Here is a 20,038-nt window from a genome sequence, read left to right as displayed (position 1 = left end):
CTAACCTAACACTAACCATAACCTAGCCTATGACTAACCACAAACTAGCCTAAGACTAACCACAACCTAACCAAAGACTAACCACAAACTAGCCTAAGACTAACCACTACCTAACCAAAGACTAACTACCACCGAACCTATCTTAACGTATACCTAGGCCTAGCCATCAATTTGTGAATTTCAAAGAAACGAGATAACGTAATCTGCAGCCAATGAAATTGGGAACCGGTTCGCTTTTGTCCCATTGGGTCGATTTTCATTCAACCGAATCCCATTCACCGCCTGTCCCATTCGACCGACATTTTGTTGGCTCACAAGTGAAAGCATGAAACCTAACCTAAACTAACCTTACCTAACCTAACCTAACCTTACCTAACCTAACGAAATAAACAGATTTCAATTTTATATTGCTTTCTTTATTGACCTTTGATTTGGATTGGTAAAAACATTCTATAAACTTTTTCGAATAAATGGGATTCGACCCAATGGGATTGCAAAATTAGAATTCGATCAATTGGGAAAGTATATTTTCTGATTCAATCCATTGGGAATTCGACCCAATAGGATTCTATCCAACGGGAATCTACCACTGTTGCTTTTTGTAGGAAATATTATTTATTTTAAGTAATATCGTTTTACTCACGAGCTCTCGAAATTTTGAAGGCGTCGTCGCTGTCAATGACGTCAATGACGGGATCAACTTTAAACCTGGCTTGGGTTTCGTTGGTGTTGTGTAGGTAGATGGCGTACTTGAATGCGGTTTGCATTTCCTCCGTTCCTGGTGTGAACACAGCTCCTACAAAGAATACACCGTTGTTAATTTCATTAAACTAGTAAAAAGTTTTTCATCAACAAAAATCAGAACTCGCGGTAAAACTAGCGATAAAAATGATAAAATATGCTTTTAGGAAAATTACCTGTAATTGAATAAGTTTGAGATTTAATGTAAGTTGGCGTGATAGGTCCAGGGTTTAAAATGCTTTATTTTGCTTAGAGGCAATGCGCTATATACCCTACCCTCGCCGTTCACAGAAAAATACGGCATTTGGAACTATGGTTACTGGTTAACGGTAATAGTTAGGGTTCATTAAAAGGTTCATCGCATTCCCCTTTCCATAAAAACTTGTATAGGTTAATGGTAATAGTTAGTGTAGGGAGCTGTTGTCTCGCGTGGCATGAAGGGCTGGCCACCACCCTCCTACCCAATTTACCCCGACCACCTTGGGGTCTCTAAGGTGGTGCCTTGTGTATTAGCCTAGCTGATTATTAAGGCTTTAAACGTCACACGCTGACTTGTGTCTAAGGTATTGCCTTGGGTATTGCCTTAACCTATAAATATTTTTATTATAGAACAGTATCTTTTAGCCAAGAAATTATGAAAATGGTTTTATATTTTCTATAAGAACAAAATTGATTGTCCTTGTAAATTAAATTTAACAATATCATTTAATTTTTATTATTGGTTAAATATGGAACTAATGAATCAAAACAAGTAACCTAACGAAACATTTCCATAAACCAAAATTGATTGCCCATGAAAGCATTATATTTTTAAATTAGTTTCGTTTAGCTACACAATAATCAGTTTTTTCAGATTTATAACATTAGAATAGATATTTCATAAAACATAAAATATTAATAACACTGTGGAGACAGAAATTGTGGTTAATAAATCAATATTTCCAAAAGACAAGTGACATTTTGAATTAAAATGGACGGGGAAAAAAAAGCAATCTGACTTTCTGTACTGTTAGTAACATTTCCTGGACCGTCATAAAAATATGACCCCTGCGCTAATAAAAACTGTATTGAAGATTTTTCGCTTTAGTAAGGGATATGTTTCTTATTGTTAAGCGAGGACTGGTTATCGAAAATATAAAAAAAAAACGGTTGGAGGATCTATTGTTTATGTGGCTACCATAACTTACTGATAAAAGTAATAAACTGAGCGGGCTTTTCTGAAAAGAGCCACCGTCATAAATACACCTCGGCTTCCGTGGGACGCAGACGGTGCTGCAATTTCCAAACCCGCGATATAAAAACAAATAAAATCAAGATTTTACGACCCGAAATTGCCAGAGAAGTGGAATCTGCTGCTAATATAAAAATAAAATATGCTACGCTGAATTATCGAAAACCGGGGAAAGGTACTTGAAGAAATACCCAATAAACTACAATATCCCTATTTTGACAGACCCGGTTATAGATCTGACGCACCAAAACGGGTGACACTCAACATAATAAATATATTTCTTGTCTTCTTGATTGGCTAATATTTTTCTCATCGTTATAGATCGATTTAAAATTTTCAACGGGCAAAGACGACTTTCAAGGGGTAAAATTCATCCGAGGTAACGTGGTGATGGCGTTATTTGTTAATAGATGGCGCTCTGATAGCAACATGACGTCATAATTTTGATTTTCAACGATTGGTTGAAAGTTTTCAGTTTTTAGTGGAGAACGGTTTTGTCGAGCTTTAAAATACAAAATTCTCTTCCCTGATTGGATGTTTAAAATTGTATTATAGTGCCATCTATGGCGGAGAGTGTTAACTACTGTTAAAATTAATTGTTAATTTAAATTACAAAAATTATATACTTTTAATAAAAATTTAAAGTACTATAATTTAGTAATTAATTAATAACTTTTTAAAAATATATATTTTTCATAAATTTTATAGTGTCGCCATCTATCTCAAACATTATTAAATAGGAAGGTACCTCGGGTGGATTTCGCCCCTTTTTGCATATTTCCCTGTAGGCAATATGTGAATGCGTCTATTCCCATTTAAATTTTTGTAATAATAAAAAAATAATACATGAATATAGATTCATGTATTATTTTTTTTATTATTTTAATCAATTTACATGTTGGTGTTTGTCAGTACAAGTACTACTGCTTAAAATTAGCATTAAAACTGCTAGTATTATTACTATAATTTCATTAGTGCTAAATTATTCAGATTTATATCGTCTATAGCCGGCCTAGTATGAAAGGTAATGTTTTTAAGTAATATGTAAAATGTAATAAGGAAGTTGATTTTACAATAAGCAAAAATATGCAGCATCACTTAAACGTTAAAAACAATTATTTTTATTAATTATACGTATAAAGCAGTGGTTATCAACCTTTGTTACCGAGTGGAACCATATTTCAGTTTAAAATTTATCGTGGAACCTTCGCTTTGAAAAAAAGTTCGGTAATTAAAGTTTTTCTGTCGAAACTAATTCTATCATAGCACAGCTCAAAATCTTGTGAAGCCCCTAGAATTTTAAATGGAGCCCCATTCAAGAATCACTGGTATAAAGTACCAACAAATATTAATAATTACCTAATATTTATGAAAAAAGGAGTTGATGGCTATAAAAGTTTTATAATAATACGAAATGTAACTACCATTTAACTTGGTATTTCAATAGCAACAAACTGAATAAACCGCCATAAACAAGCGACAAACACCACGAAACCATAAAAAGGCTTAAAATTCCTTTTTCCTGCTTATTTGAATTGGACGGTGTACTTTTAATTACTAATTACGCAGATTTCTTCAATCTCCGGAGGATTTTCGCTGGAGCGAGAAGGATTTCGGGAGTAGGATTAGAATCGGGTCATCGCGTCTGAATGGGGCCAAAAAAAACGAGAGCGAACGTAAGCTGGTGCCCAAAGGTCATCGAGGTCAAATGAAAACTATTTCTCTCGCCTTCGGATAAGAAATTTTCCGAATGCCACCCCAATTTCAGCTCCACTTGCTGTGGAATTTTTTAGATGACGACATTGCAGGCAGTCGCCGTCTCAACTTTTATAGCTCGCAGTACGACCCTTAACCGAAGCTCGTGCTTAGTCGAGCCACTAATTCGGGGAACAGCTACCAGGGGGCGGAAAGTAACGCGGGAGTGGACCGCTTAAACGACGGAATATTTTTTATTCGCATTTTCAATAAAGTTTCGAACTAGAGAATTCCGAGCAACTTTTTCTACAACTTCAGTCGACCAAGTTTAACTTTTGAAAGTTTTGGGCTTATTTTCAAGTATGTCAAAGAATTATGTTATTTTCCAGTTTGTCAAAGAATTATGTTATTTTCCAGTTTGTCAAAGAATTATGTTATTTTCCAGAATGTCAAAGAATTATGTTATTTTCTATTATGTCAAAGAATTATGTTATTTTCCATTATGTCAAAGAATTATGTTATTTTCCATTATGTCAAAGACTTATCTAATTTTCCATTATGTCAAAGAATTATGTTATTTTCCAGTATGTCAAAGAATTATGTTATTTTCCAGTATGTCAAAGAATTATGTTATTTTCCAGAACGTCAAAGAATTATATTATTTCCATTATGTCAAAGACTTATCTAATTTTCCATTATGTCAAAGAATGATGTTATTTTCCAGCATTTCAAAGAATTATGTTATTTTCCAGTATGTCAAAGAATTATGTTATTTTCCAGAATGTCAAAGAATTATGTTATTTTCCAGTATGTCAAAGAATTGTGTTATTTTCCAGTATGCCAAAGAATTATATGTGTTCCTAGTTTTCTGAATAATTTTTTTTATTTTTTTTTAATCAGCTAGGCTAATACCCAAGGCACCCCCCTAGGCCTAAGTCATCAAGCGACTTTTGAAGCCATTAATTTAGGTGGCCGGGTTACAATGCGTAGGAGGGTGGTGGCAAGCCCTGCATGCCACGAGATCGAGCCAACAGCTCCCTACACTAACTTTTACCTTTAACCTCGACAAGTTTTTATGGAAGGGGAAACCGAAGAGCTCGGGGGAAAACCCCTTAAACCAGTGGGGTTCTTTTAATCAACTATAGAGCAATATTTTCCTTCGGTGCCTTGATTTAACTTGAAGAGGTTAAAGGTAATAGTAAGTGTAGGGAGCTGTTGTCTCGCGTTGTATGAAGGGCTTGCCACCACCCTCCCACCCATCGTAACCCGGCCACCTGAATTAAAGGCAATAAAAGTCGCTATATGACTTGGGCCTAAGGTGGTGCCTAGCTGATTATTTTTATTATTAATGTAGCTCTTGTTTAAAATTTCCTATACTATACTAACAGTGGCGTAGCTACGGGGGCGGCGTGATTTGGGGGTGACACCCGACCGTGAAAAAAATAAAAACTTACACAAACTAGAGACTATAAGTAGCACACCATGATATCCGCCCCGGATGTCACCCATGCTAGCTACGCCACTGTATAATAAAATAATTACTGTGACGTAAGAGCAACGTGTTATATTTCTAATTTTATAATAATTTTATTTTACAGAAATATCTATTTCACCATTATTAATTTCCGTTATTGAAACTCTAACCACTCCAAAAGGTCAATTTCCGGTACACACGCGCTTGTGTAATTACAAGAACGAGAGTGTAAAACGAGCCAAATTTTAAGGAAAGACAAAAAAAATGCAAAATATCGATTGCAATATTCGAAGGGGCGAAAAATAACGCAAATATACGAGTAAGTCGTTATTCCTTGACTGCCCCCTAAAAACGCCGGCAATTTAAAAGGCTCCCGCTTATATATATATATATATATATATATATATATATATATATATATACAGATAGGCCTACCACCACTACCTAATCGTCGGGAATAAAACTTCGGGGCGTAAAACAAAATTGCTGGAGTCCGCGGCGCGGAGTATGGTATTATTTTTCGGCGGAGCCGCATTCAGGGCCGGAGGATGTAGGCGGAATTGAATCCGGAGCGAAGAAGAGAGAGACAGGGCCGTGGCGTGCCGCAGGGAGCGGCACTGGGCCTGCCGTTTTCCAGCGGAGAAACTGCTCTTTTATAGTCGAGACGGTCGGGCGAGTTCCTAGCCGTGGTTCTCGAGGCCCAAAACCGGCAACCACGGGCGGCGGGCGGCGCTGGATGAGGGAGAGGTCGCTCCCCCGACGAGCTCGTCTCTCTCCGTTCAGAGGGTAATGGTCCGAAACGAACACAAACTACGGAGAGCCAGGAGTGCGAAAAGCCAGATACAAGTTGATGAACGCCAGGCGTTCACGGAGAACCATAGCCCACTTTTTCTCTCTCTTACAACTATCTAGAGGGAGGCTGCGCTGGTGGTAGCGACGCTGGTGCTGCTGGGACTCTTTCCGAAGAGAAAAACCAACCCAGACCACCCTCGTTCTATATTAATAGAATAAAAAGTGGAGGCGAATGAAATACTAAACGCGGTTTTTCGGGAGATAAGGGATTCGAGAATTTCCCACGCGTCGTTTTGGAAAAAATGGCGTTGTTACGAGTGTGTTTTTTTAATGCAATATTCTTTTCCAGATTTTAGCCTGTACAAGAGTCAATGCGGTGGAAATTTTCGTTGATTACGGGCCGTTATTTTGACGAGATTAGAAAAAACTGGATAGTGATTGTTTATATTGCATACTTTATAGCATACTTCATTGCATATTTAATTGCATACTTTTCCTATATTCATTCCAAGCGTTCACGAAAATCCTATATACTCTACCGAAACAAATTTAAAAATCCCAAAATCTTCATGAAAATCTTAAAATCAGCTCAAAAAACATTTTTCAATTTATCAAAATCCGTTAAGAATTTCAGATTTCAAAATTCACAATTGTCGTCGATTAATTCAGGTACCAAAGAATATGGGAATTCAAATACCATCCTCACATACTTAGTCTGCTTTAGATACTAGGATGATAAAATTAGCGAATGAGTAGTTTAGTCCATTAAGAAAAGGGATAATAAAGCTAAACCCTAAACAAATTTGAAGAAATTTAAAAACTTACTAATAGCTCGTACCGAAAGGTCTTCGAGCAAACAAAAAGACGCGAAACTCGGACCAACTAGATCTTAACACTGCTTTAGATACTAGACGATCTTTGGTGACAAAGTACGCGAGAATGGTACCAAAGGCTAATGCTATTTTCCCATTATTAGGTACCTTATTAATTCAATCTTAATTTAAATTACAAATCCATAAGATACAAAAATTTCTTTTTATGCTCTGATTAAAATATTTTAAACGCTTTTACGCTAAGATCAAACGTAAACAAAAATAAATCACATTTTTAAAACTCGTAACTTTGAAAACTACCATGAGATGAATTAAAGAAAATTAAACAAAGTTACACCTAACACAGAGTTCCCTTAAAGTGAATCATCCAAATTCAAAAACTTAGTGTCAGTTTGGTCGCCTTCTTTTTAGTAGTTTCAACGAAATTCACGGGTCCTGGTCATAACTGACCTTGTTGACTTTATGTTGAGATGAACCAATCAAATTTCAATATATTTCAATCCTTTGATATATGAATAGAGCAGGATTTTCAATACAATACTAATGACCAAGCCGAATACAACAAAACACGAATTTTCAATCTAAATCCAGATCTAACAGTGACGCATTCCCCGAAGACCTCTTCAATACATTAACGTCCGTGTTATCAAATGGGAAGATCTTGTTCGGCCGTTTTTCCTTATACGGGAGTCGAATTAGTAGAGCTAATCAGAGAGAGGGATAATGGGAGAAAAACAGGCGTCTATGGCGCTATCGTCCCAAATACACGTCGCTCCTAAAATCTAAAGTTACAGCGGAAGACACTGCAACGAGGAGATAGAGAGAGTAGACGGGGCTCGCAATCGATGTCGCTGCCAAACGAGGACTTTAGAAACGCGTGTCGAGATAAAGAGATCGGGCTTAGTCTAATGTCAGTCTAATTCCTGGCCATGAATGCTGGGAACCCAAGGGGTTGAGGGGTTCTCAAAGAACGCTTCCACGTACTAGCGCACCCTCTATCCCCGTCTCTGGAAAGGACTAGTCAAATACTCCAGGGACCCGATCTTAGGTTACTAGCAGTTCCTTTCGGGGAACTATCAGTTCATAGCCATCGAGGCTTTTCTTGTTCCAGCTATAACGAAGGGAGCAGCCAATGCGGGGATGGCAATCTCTAATTCCCCGGAGAGATATTCTAACCATTCTCGCGTATCCCGATCGGCTCTCCCGTTGCCGTACCATCCGGGACACCTTACACTAGCATTAAGACTCCTCGCGGAGTTCCGTTCGGGTCGACACCGAGTGCTCGAAGGGGCGGACTGGTAAAGTCCGCGTCTTTTCCCTTTAGGCCTAAATCTCACCGTCTCTCGTACCACCCCGAGTTTGAGGATAAAATTTACTGCCCAACCTTAAGCCACCCCGCGCTGAAGTCAGACTGCGCCTAAGCCTCGGCTACCGTGTAAGGCGATACCGCGGGTCGCTTTCTTCGCGTAATTATAGTTCACGATATAAACTCCGGTTTTAATGGCTACTGATACATAAGGTTAATGGAAAGTGCTTGTAGGGCTCGGCACAAAAACGCTATATTTTCCAAATGGCTCTGGATAATGTAAATGCGACCGAAATCAGCCGGGAGACGGTGACGTCACCCACTGCCTTTAAACCAGCCCCAAACTCTAAAACGAACGAATAACTAGACGGGAAAGGTAATGGGGACCAGGTCCCCCTAATGGACGGTATAGAGTGTAAGAGCCATTCGAGAATGGGGAAGGCTTTACCTCTAGAGGTAATTACCGCACCGAAGATGTTAAAATGTCGTGAAAAGGGGTACGACGCACTCTTTAATATCATTTTCTGCCTTTTTTTATTTTCAAGTAATTTGATGAATGGCGTGAGATTGCGTGCACTGCGGCTGGAATATTTTTAAATGAGATGTGTCATAGAATTTGCGGCCAAATTCTCTACGCTATTAAATGGGTAATATTCGTTCCATTCTATTCTACATTAATTACTATATATAAAGGTGAAGTGAGAGTATAACGTACTTAAAATTAATATATTATATATTTTATGGGCACTTTTAATAAATTACTAAGCTGTTATATAACCTGCGATAGAGGGGAATTTAAACCGCGTTGGAGAGTCGTGGTTAGCCTTATCACAGCGAAACCAATGTAGTATCTATTGCTTTAAAACCTCTGAAAGTTAGTATGCGAAGGGTAAATCGGAATTTTACCAAATTTCATGTGTATTTGAGCACTTAATGAGAAATTAAACCTAAGTTTACTTATTCTTCCCATAAAACAATGATTTCGGGCCCTTGACACCCCTTGCTGCACGGGCCCTGGACATTTTAATTGCAGGAGATAAAGTTGTTTCATGAGGTCCTCCGTGTTTAATATTTTTGGGCCCCTTGTTGGGATTTTGAGCCCATTCACATTATTAACGCTAGAAAAACATGGTCTATTTTCATCCTCTGTCTAAAATATTCCGGATAATTTTTAGTAATTTTAAAAGTTAACCCCCAAAGAATAAATTATTTTGGTCCCCTTGGTAGATTTGGGTACATTTGTTCGAATTTCATTCGTCCGAACGGTTGTACAAATGTCCGAATGATCATTTGTCCGAATGCCGGAAAACAGGATCGTATGTCCAGAAACGTATAAATGAAATACGTTTTCGGAAAATTTATCCCCACTTTTGTTGGTGATTTAGTCGTTCAACTTATGTTAACTTTACTGGCGAATTTCATTTGTTCGAATAATCGTTTGTCCGTTTTTTCGAACATTAGGAATTGGTTGATTTTTTTTTAATATTGTTAATATAAGAAAATAGTAACATTAACGTGAACCTAACCTAACCTTACCTAACCTAAAATATCCACCAAAATTCAACGCAATTCCCACTTACTATATCGGCCAAAGAAACAGCAATAACAAATACTAATTTAGCGACAGAATTCGGACAAGTGATGCTACCGATTCGGACGAATGAAACAAACAAGTTGTCCAATTCGAACAATTGAAACATTTGTTATTTCGGCGTTTCGGACGAATGAAATTCGAACATTTGTTCCACCGTTCGGATGATTGAAACTCGAACAAATGTACCTACCCCCCTTGGTAGACCACGACTTGTATGGTCTATACTCGGGGCCTCCACGGAATTCCTTTTCAGAAGTACTTCACTATATTTGCTTAACTACGGTGTCTTCGCTCCATTATTTGTTTAAAGCGTCTTATGTCCGACCTCATTTACATAAAAGCCTACTCTAACTATAATCGACTCGCTTTTCAGAACGAAGGCTAGAATAATTTGTAAGAGAACGGAAAAACCTATGGTGAAATGTCCAATTTAAAACTTCAAATGTAAAGTTAACGTTTAAATCCGGTAATGACGGTACTTATACGAATGGCCACCGCGTAATAATTATCTCGACTTAATGACCGCCTAAACTGAGGCTTCTTAAGAGATAACCGCGCGAAGCTAAAAACCAGACAACAGTACTCCAGATCTTAAGCCACCGGTCGTTTTACTCATTAGTGAGAATGGCCAAAGAAATAATACTTAAAACTCTCCGAAAGTTCTAATTAAGAGAGGGCAAAACGAGCCGCTCGTCTCATCTAGAGGTCAACAACAAAGGTACACAGGCAACCGAGACATCCAACACCTACTTCCAGACCATAAATCGTATCATAAAAATGGCAACCCTACTATTTACATTTCGAGGGTACAACGTGGCGAGGGAGAACCCTGTCCAATTAATTTAACGACTCCTACGACGTTCGGAAAATGGCGAAAACTGCGACAAGACTTCCAACGCGGGAGACCGAACGCGATGCTTCAACCGGCTCTAATTTCTAACTCAAAACATACAAGAAGATTGAAAGAACAATACCGCTGGAGAATAATGACCAAAGTCCTCTCTTAACTACCACCATACATTTTAATAGGGATAATGGCTTACCCGTGAAGGTTTCCCCCCGCGCCACGAGATCGGCAACCACCGGAAATTCGCGGAATGAATTAACGACACGGAGCGCCCCTTTCTACCCAAGTGTCTGGTCACCTTAAATTTCGCGTTTCCAGCCGACAACCTTAGTGTTTGTTCATCATTAAAATTTAAGAAGGAAAGACTGAAGTTAGGCGCAATGATGCGCATTCATTTTCGTTTAAAGGCATTAAAGAAAGCTTTCGTACTGTAACGCAACCAGCGGAGAAGGGGCTATATACCTCCGCGGAAGGATATAATACCCCGGAGGCCTCCGCCGCCCTTTCATCGCGCGGTACGTTTTTTGAAGACCGGTATTAATCAGAAAGTCAAAAGATTAAAAAGCAAAAAAAAAGTTTGCTGGGATTTTTTTTTAAATGAAAAGATTTACATAAAGAAGAAGGGCTATGAAGTCAGCGTTTTGGAATTTACCATATTTGAAAGGAATGTTTTTCGTGCGCAAAAAAATGCGGATGCTTTTAACTAATTAGTTTCACGGCTAAGCGGTTTTTGTTTGCACAAATGTAAATGTATTTTTTGGTAATGATCAATTAAGATATACTTAAGATTATACTTTATTTATTTGAAAGTAAATTTACGTAACGGTGAAAATGTAATTGAGGAAATACATAAGTTATGTATTTATGTTTCACAATTCAGAGCTTTCTGCGTGTTCAAGTTTAATGTTTTTCTTGGTTATAACAATATGTTATATTTATTTTAAAGTAAATTTACGTAACGGTGATATTTATATATGACAATTCAACGAAGGAAACAAATATGGTTCTACAAAGGCCAGGCGGTAATATGTAAATTAACAACGTATTTTCTAAATTGTAAACGTACCTAACCAAAACTGGACTTTCAAAGTCTTAGCCAGAGTGTATTTAGGTTTGCAGCGAATTTTTCTCTAATCAAAAGGAATGGAAACACAAATTGGAAAGGAAAAGTAAGAATTACTCGACCATTAGTCGATTCGAGAAATGAGAAAAGGACTTGGATGGAGGAGTGTTCAACGAAACTCAAGAAAGCAAATATTTGCATACCTAATCAACGAAGAAGCACTTTCGAGCGACTCGAAGAATTATAAGGGCGTGGGCTCGTCTCTTAATCTCAAGTGTAAAGGAAAAATTTCCGTCAGAAATATCACCCAATTATTGAAAACAGCCAGAGCGTGAAGACCGTACTAGCTTGGCCTTTTCTTTGTTTTTAACGCCCGCCACCAGGGGCCGCTCAGTCACGATACTTTGGGCTACCGCGTGACGTAAATTTTAAAAGAGCTAAAAACGCCACAAGTCAAAAAAAAGCCTTCGTTTTAATACGGTACCCTCTCTTATAATTATCGTTAAATTCTTTTCTCCTTTTTGGTGAATGGATTTTGTTTCCCGTAACTTAGGAAGGGAAAATTTCTCCCTTCGCGATTAAACATTTAAAAAGGCAATGAGGATTTGTATTCTTTCTCGCTCTTTAAGGGGGATTTATGCCATGTTGGAATTGAAAACGTATACACAGGGTGTTTCCAAAGGTTATGGAAAAAAATTAAAGGGAAACGGTCAAGCTTTAACCAATTAGATAGCCCTATAGCCCGTTCAAAACTAAAATTTATGGCGAAAACCGCATCAAAAAATATTAAGTGGTTAATTTTTAATAAAATAAAGAAATTTCGGGAAATTGAAAAGCGCGCGTCCCCCGCGACACCTGGTGAGAAATCGGTGAGATATAAAAACAACGTAAAAGCACGCGCTGCTGAAGACGCGAAAGATTTGTTTTGCACGCGCGATGCGTTCCAGTTATACGAGACCTAAGCCTAAATTGCGCGATTTTAAAAGTTAGGATAGTTCGCAAATCGCTCACTTAGGTGCTCCTGGCGCTGGCGATACACCTTAAGATGGCGGCGAAAATTCAAACCCAAATATTTGGCATTATTTTGCGTTTCAACGTTTTGGGCCAAAAACTATTTTTTCAAGACAAAATAAGGTACGTGTAAGTATATTGAACGTCTTGTTGATCATTTTATATACAAATAAGGCGATATTTGGAAAAGCTTGGCCGTTCCCCTTTAAGGAGTTGTAGGGGGTGAGTTGAGAAGTATGCCTGTTTGTTTCCCATTTTCGAACGATGAGTTAAAAGAGCGCCAGAGAGCTTCAAAGTGTGGCCTACTATCCCCTGGAAGTAGGCTGCAACAGTAAAAACAAATTAAAAATAAATTACTATATCCAGAATTTTCAACGGTAGATCGGCTTAGCCCTATTTTGGAGCTCATCAGTACCGTGCATGGGATCTGGCAAGCGAATTCATTTTGCGCGTGAAAATACGCCGCCATGTTAGGGTATAAAAGCGGGTAAATATGCCTGCTGTACCTTACAATTTAAACTTTAAAGGTACAGCAGCTATTTCTCTAGGCCTATTTTTTCGCCCCAATAAATTTGTAATGCCTAAAAACAAATATATGTTTTTTTACATTACTATAAACCTGATACGTATATCCATTTTCTATCAAAACCATAAAAATAATGAATAATTCAGAGTAAATAATAATAATATTAACATTTAAAATAAGATGTCGTGAATCTGTATAAACACGTTCATTCTAGCGAGAACAAAATTTATTCAATACAAACTATATAACAGGGTTTAAAAAACAAAATAATATCTTGTATTTTATCTGTCAACATTGGAACCAAAAATATTTTTAATAATATATCGTTTTGTGATAATATATGGTTGAATTCAACAACTTGCAAAATACACCATTAGATAATTAGTTAGAATATTCGTCATACTGATATCGGAAGATCTCTAAGGAAAGCCGGAATTCCTACATAGTATTGATGAGTTGGGATGCACCGATATATCTGCCTATTTATCTAATATCGGTATTGGCCAATATTGGAAAAATATTTTCAGAAAAACATTTAAAAAAAAGAAAATTTTCAATTAACTAACTAATGATAATATTTTATTGATTTTTACCACTAAACGTACGCCAGAATTCAGAAGCTAGATCATAACTTTTTTGGACAGGGGGTTACGAGTGTAAACAGATAAAAACAACAATATTCGATTTGTGATAGAAAATATGTATCAAGTAAAATGAAAAGAAACATTTTCCGATATGCTCTTGCAAACTTGTTTTCATGAAAAATGAGAATAAAATGGTACGACAGTGTACTGAACCGTCTTTTACAATGATTTTAACATAAACACTACTGTTATGATAGATAACTTTGTTAATATCGGCAAATATATCGTCTGATATTATCGGCCACGAATAGCCGATATATCGGCTGCACCCATATCGGTGCATCCCTTCTGATGAGCCCCAAAAGTTGGAATTTCTGGCAAAAATTTTTTACTTTGTTAAAAACAATTATATCGATCTGACCCCTAGAAACTAAAAGAATAAATATTTACAAAATTGACACAATATTAAATATCCATTTCGTCATTTTTATATTCTATCAAATTCGAACAGATCGCGCTCGTGAAAGAACAAAGTTTGGCTTAAGAATCCATTAGCCGAGCTCTCATCTGCATAAAGAGAGCAGAGCCCTCTTCAAAACCTGATATCTCCAAGTATTTCGTCTCAGTCAACCTTTCTGAACACTCGAGAATTTCAGATCGCAACGAACTGCGAGATTGTCTTTCAAAGCCCAACGTACTGAACCCTCTTTGAAGCAAAACTCAGCGGAGCCCTCGACAGTTAACTAAAGCCCTACACGATCGCCGCAACTTCTCGTACTTTTCTAGGTTTCAAATAAGGCTTTAAGATACGGCGACGTTAATAAATCGCGACTAACTTCACTTTCCATCCTTCACACGTGACGGTAAGCGCTACACTTGGCGTTGGGAGGTTTGCAAAGACGCCGGGTGTTTAAATCGTGGTCACATCAACAAGTGATTGCCAGAAAGTCACAATTGGAAACGTATTGGGAAATTTCTGGCAGCTGCGTTTTCTGACGCGCGAAAATCTGGGTTATATTTAATCATATCTCGGCGCCTGGTTTTCCACTTCTCATCTTCCCTCTTCCAATATGGGACGCGAATTGGACTATGGTGACCCCCTTGTATTGGAGAAATGCCAGATTTGATCGGGCGAGAATGCCCCACCGTTTCATTTATTAGGTGATGGGAAATTCTGCAGCCAAAATATATATATATAGAAAGGGGGCAAAAGCGCTGTTATTAAATTGAAATTATATCGATTTATCAAACGTGCCCGATCATTAATTAATTTCATTGTCGTTTATGCGGATGTTGCAGCCTAAGACGAAAATCTTCTACACTTATTGCGGACGTATATATAGGTTTTCCCGCTGACTTCTCCTACTGTACAAATATTAATTATATATATGCTATGTTGTAATATTTGACATTAATTACCCTTTGGAATGACAGAAATTGAAAATCATATATGCAAAAAGATGTTACCAATATCGAAGTTTTAATAGGAAATATTATTTTGATTTGGGTACATATGTTTGAATTTCATTCATCCAAACGGTGGTACAAATGTCCGAATGCCGGAAAACAGGATCGTATGTCCGAAAACGTATTTCATTTGCCCGAAAAATTTATCACAACTTTTGTTGGTGGTTTAGTCGTTCAATTTATGTTAACTTTAATTTAATTTGTTCGAATAATCGTTTGTCCGTTTTTTCGAACATTAGGAATTGGTTGGTTTTTTTTTTAAATATTGTTAATATAAGAAAATAGTAACATTAACGTGAACCTAACCTAACCTAACCTAAAATATCCACAACATTCAACGCAATTCCCACTTACTAACAAACAACGATATTTACTATGTAGTTTTCATTTTTAATTCTTGCACTTAAAAAAATCCGGACCAAAAAAAACAGCAATAATAAATACTAATTTAGCGACAGAATTCGGACAAGCGATGCTACCGATTCGGACGAATGAAACAAACAAGTTGTCCAATTCGAACAATTGAAACATTTGTTATTTCGGCGGTTCGGACGAATGAAATTCGAACATTTGTTGCACCGTTCGGACGATTGAAATTCGAACAAATGTACCTACCCCATTATTTTAAATGGTGTAGAAACTAAATAGATAAATAATCTGCTAACACGAACTGAGATTGGTGTTTAGCTTAACTAACGCTAATCACCTTCAGTTTCTATTCAACCTGGTGGCAGAAATTTCAGATTCGTTGATTCAACTTATAATAATGGTTAGTTTTTATCGGTAAGTTTTTAAATTTCTTCAAATTTGTTTTTAGCTACACAGAAAAAAAGGTGTTTAGGTTTTTAACATCCAAACATGTTTGAAAGCTAAACATGGGTAAGAGTTGGTGTCGTTTCCTTAAACACATCTGTTTTAATTAAACGAGTTTCTCAAACAATCTTCCAAGATCTATCCGGTAGTGTTCCAAACCGGAACAGCTGGTAAGAGGTCATGTTTAGAACATAATGCTAAACACTGATGTTTAATAAGTGTATATTGCGTTACAAGTTCAATGTATATTTCGAGTTGTCTATATATTTCGTGTCATTTCGTTTTCTATCTTTCTAAAAAAAATAATATTCGTTAACCACCGTTATATTAAGTGTTAACTACAATATGGACCGGGTTCTTATATCATCTCATAATTTTAAGTTATTGGTAATTGAGACTAATTAAATAAAACTAATGTATGTACATCAATAATTGAACATGAACTACTAAAAATTAATAAAATAACATTACTTTTGATGTGATTTAAGGCCGTATTAACACAAATATAATTTAAATAAATATCGCTAAAATATAATCAGGCAGTTAAAGATATGAAATCGACAGTATAGACAGTAGGTTTCATTAATTCGTAGCCAATTAATATTAATGTTATTTTAGATCGTAATTAAACAACTCAAATATACGGCTACTCAAAGAGTGGCGTATACGGCGAATTAACAGATGTTTCAAACCACAACACCCGTACCTTTGAACATGTTTATAAACTAATCTTAAAAATCTTTAGACGTGTTTTCATTGTAAGTGCCAAAAGCATTTAATATGTTTCATCTCTAAACGTATTCTATCTAAACACATTTTAACTATAAATATGAGAAGCAAATAACACGTTTAATTTCTAAACGCATGATGTTGCAAAGCTGAACACCACTATCGCCTAAACATGATCTTTTTTAAACATGATAAATATTCTGTTGCATTTTGGTGTTTAAGAAAGTGTTTAGTATCTAAACACTTTTTTTTCTGTGTAAATTGTTATCCCTTTTCTTAATGGACCAATCTACTTATTCGCTAATTTTATCATCCTTAATAATGGTTAAACTTAAAATATTTGTTAAACTATTTTATATTTAGAAACAAAAGATCCCATTGTTAATAAAAATGATTTTGATTGAAATTTAGCAAACATAATGTTAGAAAACAAATAACGAGATCGAATTTATTTGGGAGGAACAGATAAATTAACGGCCAAAATTAGGATTATCCGTAAACATTTCGGTTAACTGAATATTATGGATATTATTCGCGTTTATAAAACGATTTAATATGAAAAAAATAAGTTTTTATTCGGATAGTTTTCGGTTAAGGATAGAAACAAATAAAATGGATATTTCTTTTCCAAACGCCGAGCTATAGGCAAAATCAATAAATAGTGGGATTTAATTATTTTCGATTTTACAACGTAGTTCCTGTACAATTCGTTACCTGATTTTAACTTTATCGTAGATCTATTATGAACAATTTGTAGTGTATTGTGAGTTAAATACTTAATTTCAGCATCGTAGTTCTATTATTATTATGTATTATTATTGATTTCAGCACAATAATAATATATTTGTTGACCCCTATGTAATTAAAATGTGCAATGTATTAAAACTGAGCCACAAATTTTTGGTGCTATTGCATTTACGTAGTAGAATTCATACAAATTTATAAATAATTTAATTACTTAAATGATATATTTTATTAACTACTTAAATGTTATATTTTATTAACTATTTAAATGTTATATTTTATTAACTATTTAAATGCTATATTTTATTAACTATTTAAATTATGTATTTTATTAAGTATTTAAATTATGTATTTTATTAAGTATTTAAATTATGTATTTTATTAAGTATTTAAATGTTATATTTTATTTAACTATTTAATGTTATATTTTACTAACTATTTAAATGTTATATTTTACTAACTATTTAAATGTTATATTTTACTATATATTTAAATGTTATATTTTATTAACTATTTAAATGTTATATTTTATTAACTATTTAAATGTTATATTTCATTAACTATTTAAATGTTATATTCTATTAACTATTTAAATGTTATATTTCATTAACTATTTAAATGTTATATTTCATTAACTATTTAAATGTTATATTTCATTAACTATTTAAATGTTTTATTTGATTAATTACTTAAATATTATATTATTTTTATTCATTAAATAAATAGTTATTATTAAATTATAGTGTTCCCTCATACCTTACAACTTTCCATATTAATATAAATGGTTTCAATTAGTAATGAACTGGGACGTCAACAATTCTAAGAAGAAATAAAAAAATATTTCAAGTTAAAAGGATTTTCATTAAATATTCTATATAATATTCAGAAAACCTTTCTATGGGGATTAAGAATACCTTAGGGAAATTAGTTGATAAAATAAAGAAGTATGTCCATGACTCAAGGATTATTTTATGTTAATCCGGATTCTCCAGCAGCGAGATAGAGGTTCACTTTAATTTATTATTTAAATTAAAATTGTTGAAAGTAACTGTTTTATGTACTAGAGAAGAGAATAGTTCTACTGGAACTGGAACTAGTTAATCAAATGTTATTTCATGCGATATCAGTTAATTAATAGTTATAAATTTATATCTTAATTTTAGTCCGTTGATTGTTGAAATTCTGGATTGATGAATTTTTATTATTTGAGTAATATATTGGCCACTATTATTTTAATTTGCTGCAATGAAAGTCAACTAGAATTGTCATTATACTTTCTGCCATAATATAGCCGTAATATCTTGCATTATCACTTATAATTTTAGTGTCTATATATTTATGAACAATATTTTTAATTAGAATAGATAATCATAGCTACATCAGATAAGTTCAAATATTATTCGTATACATTTTGTGACCAACTAAATCAAATACTAAATAATTTTTCCTCGATCATTGACTCAAGCATCTTCCCTTGAGGACGTTCTATAGAAAAATTGGTTTTACTTTACCGTAAATGTAATTTTTGTGTATTATATTAAGTAGGATTTCCAAAAAATTGATTATGTAATGAAAAGAAAAACAAAGTGTTGATTAAACTCTATTCAGAAACCAAAATAAAATAATAAATAAGTAAATAAATATATCATAAATGAAATCAGGCACGAATAAATTATAAAGAGCAATAAAAACTTAAATAATTTAAATAAAATATATTAATTCTAAAGTAAAATATAAATTTATAGTGCAAAAACCTAAACTTATAATTAAATTTCAGGCAAAATAAAATGTAATAAAAAAGTAAGAATAAAATACATCGAAACATACAAAATTTAAATTTATATTGAAAACATTAAAATTAACGTTTGATCTTACCGATAGGAATTTTATCGGGCAATAGATGGACTGAATTTACGAGAACACTTAAACTAAGAAAAAAACTCTTAAATCTTATACACCTCATATTTATTTATAAAAAAAAGGAAAGCCCGTTAGTGATCAACAAAATTTATATTTATATCGAAAGGGAGATACTAATTGAACAACCGAATAACGACTAACGATTAAATATTCTGGCACGCGGTTTAAATGGGTATCGACAATATTTGGCTAAAACGAAAGACAACGGCAAATGCGAACAGGGCATGATCGCGTCCGCGATGTTTCGAGCGACTTTCTCAGAAGGGATGCCGCGCCGATCTCCATCTCACTTCCCGGCCTAGTCTGAGCCCCCGAAAAGCCTCGCATCCCTCCTCCCCTCAGCTTCACCGGATCCTTCGTCCCCCCTCGCTCCCGCTCCTCCGAAGATGCTCTTGGCCATTCATCCGTCGGAGTCTGCGCGTTGCCATCCCGGAGGCGGGAGCCGATTGCGGCAATGAGAGGATGGTACCGTCGAAGATCGCCACCGCACAGGCAAAGGCCGAGGCTTCCAGACCAGCAGAGAGAGAGTGTGTGTGTCAGAAGCCGCGAAGGCGAAATCAGAAACGCAGCCACTGACTTATTTACGTTTGCACCGCTAACGGACAACAAAAATATTTATCGCAATTATTTTGCCTCAAAAATTGGACCACCATCTTAACCCCGACGGT

The 20,038-nt window shown here is 35.3% G+C and overlaps 1 protein-coding gene across 5 annotated transcripts in view; it reads right to left on the bottom strand.

Moving 5' to 3' along the window:
• The window catches only part of LOC149943513 (glutamate receptor 1-like), a 99,217-nt gene extending 79,394 nt beyond the window's left edge, over positions 1–19,823 (bottom strand). For all 5 annotated transcript variants that reach the window (XR_016480824.1, XM_090174632.1, XM_090174631.1 and 2 more), the window contains exons 1-2: positions 19,326–19,823; positions 644–796 (exon numbers count right to left, since the gene is read on the bottom strand). Coding sequence is in view for 4 of the 5 variants with exons in the window: in XM_090174632.1 (XP_090030758.1) it covers positions 644–796; positions 19,326–19,413 (241 nt within the window). In the remaining variant the exon portion in view is untranslated. The remainder of the gene's footprint in view (positions 1–643; positions 797–19,325) is intronic.
• Positions 19,824–20,038: the final 215 nt, after the last annotated feature.

The sequence above is a fragment of the Leiobunum rupestre genome, chromosome 5 (assembly GCF_980474605.1).
Source record: "Leiobunum rupestre chromosome 5, qqLeiRupe1.1.hap1, whole genome shotgun sequence".
Classification (NCBI taxonomy): Eukaryota; Metazoa; Arthropoda; class Arachnida; order Opiliones; family Sclerosomatidae; genus Leiobunum; species Leiobunum rupestre.
Note: the sequence above shows the minus strand (reverse complement) of the source record. Positions and strands in the feature narration are given on the sequence as shown.